The sequence below is a fragment of the Poecilia mexicana genome, unplaced genomic scaffold (assembly GCF_051168715.1).
Source record: "Poecilia mexicana isolate PSO_F unplaced genomic scaffold, ASM5116871v1 scaffold_10, whole genome shotgun sequence".
NCBI lineage: Eukaryota > Metazoa > Chordata > Actinopteri > Cyprinodontiformes > Poeciliidae > Poecilia > Poecilia mexicana.
The window spans coordinates 32,464,716-32,470,103 of NW_028263379.1; the positions used below are offsets into that span (position 1 = coordinate 32,464,716).

The 5,388-nt window shown below is 37.3% G+C and overlaps 1 protein-coding gene across 1 annotated transcript; it reads left to right on the plus strand.

Moving 5' to 3' along the window:
• Positions 1-1,036: 1,036 nt before the first annotated feature.
• Positions 1,037-4,804, plus strand: LOC148157532 (uncharacterized). Its single transcript, XM_088009813.1, has 9 exons — positions 1,037-1,493; positions 1,795-1,932; positions 2,044-2,219; positions 2,300-2,436; positions 2,700-2,793; positions 2,943-3,272; positions 3,343-3,508; positions 3,593-3,717; positions 4,051-4,804. Exons 1-9 carry the CDS (start codon positions 1,400-1,402, stop codon positions 4,360-4,362), a joined length of 1,572 nt encoding a protein of 523 aa, XP_087865939.1. The 5' UTR covers positions 1,037-1,399; the 3' UTR covers positions 4,363-4,804.
• Positions 4,805-5,388: the final 584 nt, after the last annotated feature.

A 5,388-nucleotide genomic window follows, 5' to 3' on the forward strand; every position in this document is an offset into this window, starting at 1 on the left:
TTCTGCAGAGCAATGCCAGGAGCCAGAGGACTTTGAAATAACTTACTTTTGGACAGTTTGCTGCTCTCCACCGATTATCAGACTGCTCTCACAACATGTCAGATTTTGCTCGACCACCGGACTTGGAGCTGGTTGGATTCTGATCCAGCAGGTGTTGAAGAAGCAGGAGGGAGAGAAAAGCAAAGGCAGGACTCTGTTTTTAAGTGCAGGTTCTGCTACTCATGTGATGTGATTGTGTTGGTCGACTTGTCTCTGTTATGCAATGAAGAGATTTTTTGATTTCGTTTCCATTTTCAAATGTTGCTAATTTTTAATATACAATAACAATCAATGATTTTGATTCCAGAGACAGTTGTTGATTCACAGGATGTTGGTGTAAATTGGAGTAATAATACTTAACATCAGCTTCATTTTACTCCTTTTTGAACCTAATATGAAATTTCTTTTCTAACTTTTTTTTTTTACATTTGAATGTATATATATGTATACACAGTAAAAATGCCAGTGTTAAAATCTCAGGTGTAGTGTTAAATAAAGAGTGTGAGTGTTGTTTTAACATCACACAGCTTTAAAATAACACTGCCGGTGTAACTTCCGTCATATTTGCGTTGTTAAATTGCAGTGTTAATTGGTTGGTGTTGCTTAAGCCCCGCCTCCGCGTAACGGCTGCAGAGTACGTTCTACTTTCTGTTGTCTCGCCACCAGTCACTCGATCTGTACGGCTTCTTTTCGCACATTAAAGGTAAGCTAAATATCAATACATGACTATTGTTTCGATGGAAATGTGCTTTTTAGTTTGTGACTTAAACAAATGCACTATATTTAACCCATTTTGCATGGAAAATTAATCAAATTCAAGGTCCCGCCGTTTTGCCAAATCTAGGCGAACGGTAAATTTGAATTCTCTTATATTTGGTAAGTTATAGTTGTCATTTTAAACCATGAATAAGCGGTATTATTTGAAATATTGGCGATGTGTGCATAAAAAAGTTAACATTGCAAACTGCTTGCCTCCGAGAGGATGTGGGGATTTTTTTTATTCCCTCGCGAAGTTGTTCGTTACAACTTCGACGTAACGAAGTTGTTCGTTACGTCGAGCAATAAAGTGTTGCTAGGTAAGGGTAAAGCTAAACTTTTGAGAGCGGAAAAAAGATCCCCGTGTCTCCTTGAGGGCTCCGTAGACTATAGCAGTAGCAAAGCAAGAGTGTAAAAAGCCACGTTACGGCTAGCCGCTAGGGAAGCGGACTCTGGCTAGCTAACTAGCTCAAACACTCTAGCTAATTCTATATAGCGGACAGAGCTAACGTGTTCAAAGTGATAGTAGAAGTGATAAAGGGTTGGATTAAAATATCTGTAAGGTGTCAAAACTTCGACCGTGTCCTTTTTTTGTTATGCAGAAATGCTGGTTCAAGTGGAGTATCAGACAGTCCAAAAATGGGTTCGGGTTCCAGTGACAGATGACTGCTATGATTACTTGAAATTCATACAAGAGGGTAAGTTGAGTACTAATTATGTTGTTGTGGCAGCTGGCATTAAATGAAGTAAGCTTAAGGTAGTTTCTTTATCTGAAATCATGTCCAGAATGCTTATTATTTTCATAAAAATGGTAATGTCAAATTTTGGTAAACTGTCTGCCAACAATATGGGCAACATTAAAGATGTACAATTTCAACCACCAGTTCATTGTCTGAAAATATTATTTGAAATATTTTCTATTTATGAATTGGCCCTTACCAGTTCTAACCATATGCTATAAATTAGCATGTTAAGATGAGTATTTTTGTTTCCTTCCAGTTCATGCTAAATTCAATTTGGCAAGTGAAATCTGTGTAGACCTAAAGGACTCTTCTGGAGTTGATGTGGATGCTGATATTTTTGATGAACTCCTGAGGTCTGCTACAGTATCTTTCAAAGTAGTCACTAAGCACTTTGGTAAGATTTAAAAGCATTAAAACAAGTGTTCCTTCTAATGCATTTTAAAAACATATAAATCAAAAGTTCATTTTAAGTTGTTTACTAATGAGTCATCTAAACTTTATACAGTGGGCGTCGTTGACGAGAGTGAGGTAACAGACGCTTCCTTCAGTTCTGAAGATGGGTCAGCCTCGTCAGTTGAATCTCCAAGCTCAAGCTCATCTTCTACAGTGATCACAGAGAACACCAGAGCACAGAGAAGACTACTGGCTGAAGGACCACCTGACAGTAAGATGGCAAAAGATGTAAGTTGTGTCAAGGTGGGAAATGGAATGATGATCCATTTTAAAATTCATAGCAGGATGACATGTGAAATCTGTTGCAGATTGTCTATGTAGCTCTGCACCAAAAACCAGGGGGAGAAGATGTATTAAAAGAATACAACAAGACCAAAAGTCTCTCTGATCCAACAAGAAGGAAACTTGTCAATATTTTAGTGGCGGATATGATCGAAAGTCATGGGTATGTACCAATAAACCTCAGCCTGCTGATTGGGGGCCAGAATTTAACCTTGATATTTTTGACTGATGGTACTTTTAAAAGTTAAACACATACATGTATGAAATCCATAGAAATTTTAGAATAATTTGAAAACACATAATGATTATTCAAATAATTTGTAATTACTGAGAATGAGTTTTCTATTCATAACCTTTGCTTAATTGGTGTGAGTTTGTTTAACCCCTATGTGAAACATGAATATTCTTATTGAATTGTTTTTTTAGGAGAGTCCCTCCTGTCAATGTCCGCATTACCTATGCCCTGGGAATTGTCACTCTCTTTCCCAATTTGAAAGATAATTGCTCACCAACTGGCTACGTGAGTACCTGAAGATTCTCTTCTTGGGTCATAATCTATTTGGATTTCTATCTTTTTTTTTTCTTTTTTTTCTACAATGTCAGTTACCTGTGTAATTGTCCTTTTGAACGCAATATAATCAACATTTTGTGTTTTCTGTTCTGTGATAGGAGCATTTCTACGATCCTCAAAGTGGACAGGGCTACCTGGCCTATCGATTGAAAACAGTTCAGCGTAGCACTGCAAGTGACTTCAAGAGGAGCTCCAGGTCTGCTCATGAAGGTGGCCCGAAAACTCAGAGGGAGACCTCAACATCTGAACAGCTGTTTGGTGATGGATGTAAAGAAGCAATGTCCATAATGAAGCATGCATCAGACCAGGACGTTGTTAAGGAGAAAATGAAGGCAACATTTAAGCATAGACAGAACATGCTACATGATCTGGACCAGTCATCACTCATCTTGGATCACTTCCCAAGATTCTTGGATACACCAGGTTTGGTGAGAAAGTCTCAGATTTGATTAACTGAACTTTTGAATTAGGTTTTGATGGTATTTTTTCTTCTGCTAGATTGAGCAGGACTTCATCATGCTCTTTGGAGAAGACATCTCAGGGAAGTTCATTGCAAGATGGCCAACGTTCTACAAACCGAAGGTCATCACTGTCAGCAAAAACCTTCGACAGAGTGTTCACCTGGATGACCTTCTGTCTGCTCAGGAGGAATCAAGTGATTATGGTATGTATTAATAGATAAATATTTTCAACAGTGTGCATTTTCATACGGTAATTCTAAACATGGCTTGTGTTATGATTTTATCAGAATGGGATAGCGATGTGGCAGCCATTCTCCTGCTGGTTCATCTCTTGCCTCCAACCGCCAAAGGGAAGAAACATGTAAAAATTGGTGCAACTGAGGCAGCTGATCGTGTTGTGAAGTTTATGAAGGTATGTTTTTGACATGAATTGTGCTTCACTTAAAGTAAATGTAATGTAAAGTCATTATTTGTTATTTGTATTATGAATTTATAGCTATTTTTGGAGTGGGAGGGAGGGATCAGGGTTAATTTTATGACAAAATTGGTTGTGGGAACATAATGGCACAAAGAATTGTATGAGCCCATTAGAAGCAATCTTTTCACTTAAGCTCACAACAGTTTTCTTGCAAGTCACATCCCCTTTTGTGGCATGTTCACAGCTAAAGGAAGGTGGAAAGTGTTCTTAATTTGTTGCTTGTGAAGGGACTAAAACCATTTTTTCTAATGTGTCTCTCAATCTTAGGTGGGGACAAGCATGGCGACATTCCTTGGCAAAGTTGGATCTGCACAGCCGTTCCTCCTCTGTGTTGGAGAAAAGAAGAGCAGTATTCAAAAGTTCTACATCATCCTGGATCAGAAGCCCATTCCTTGTGTGGCACAGACTGCAGTGGCTGCCTTCGATGAACTGTTTAAGGCGCACTTTGTGTTTGCTATGTCCTACGATGCAGCCCTCCTCAACTTCTACACATTCATCCAAACAACAGTTTATGGGATTGATGTAACAAAGGAGAGCCCCAGAGTCAAGGAAATCAGAGTGAGAATTAACAACACTTAAGTATACCAATATGTTACATTTGTAAGGTTCAGCACAGAAATTCTTCTAATCTTTTTCAGCATTTGAAATTTAGTCATTCTTTGTATCCACGGCACAAATTGCGTTTGAAATGTGGGGAACATAGTTGTTCATCTGTTTTTTACACACATTCTGGGTTCAAGTAGCACTTGATGAAAGCACATGGAGAAACTATTGCCATAGATTCTGTTTATGTGGACAATGTTGGTACAGATAGTGTTCATACCAATGATCATCTGAATGCTTTCAGAATAGAGATGATGTGTTTGCTGTTATTTGTGTCTTTGATCTGATAGTTATCAGACTTATGACAGGCAGTTTTCAGCTGATGAAAGAACATATATTGTGCCCCACTGCTGTTTTGTATAAGCTCTGCATTGAAGGTCTGTAATATTGAAATGGGTTTAATAAAAGGTAAACTTTCCATTTCTGTGTATTGTTTTGAATATTTTTCTACTGGATTTGGTTGATATTGACACCTTGTGGGGTCAATTATTTACCTTTTTAACACCACATTATGTTTTGCGATCAACACTACACTGGTGTTACTTTTAACATTATATTTTAACACTAACACCGTTGTAATGTTAATGTGACACTCGCTATTGTTGAATATTAACAATGTCTGGTGTTAATTTAACAAAAAAATGGGTGTCAATCTTTTAACACTTTCAAAAGTGTTACTTTAACACCAGCTGACTTGGACAAATATACACACTTTGTTGGTGTTAAAATTAACACTGTGGGTGTTAATTCAACACCGGCATTTTTACTGTGTATTTTCATTTCAATCATTCTTATTAGAACCAAAGAAGAAAATATAACTTTAGTCTCCAAGATACTGCTCTGCACTATCATTTTTTATTATTGCTTTCCTCTAAATATAATATCATAAAATGCACAATTTTTCAGGTACATTTGATTTATATATATTTTTTTCTATCACTACATTCGTCTTTGGTGGCATTTGAACTGTGCATCAAAGATCAGATATCAATATTTGAATGT

Coding starts and splice junctions, on each gene's coding strand:
- LOC148157532 (XM_088009813.1), top strand. CDS start 1,400: ATGCTGGTTCAAGTGGAGTATCAGACAGTCCAAAAATGGGTTCGGGTT. Junction 3,509..3,592: donor GGAGGAATCAAGTGATTATG/GTATGTATTAAT, acceptor TGATTTTATCAG/AATGGGATAGCGATGTGGCA. Junction 3,718..4,050: donor GTGTTGTGAAGTTTATGAAG/GTATGTTTTTGA, acceptor TCTCAATCTTAG/GTGGGGACAAGCATGGCGAC.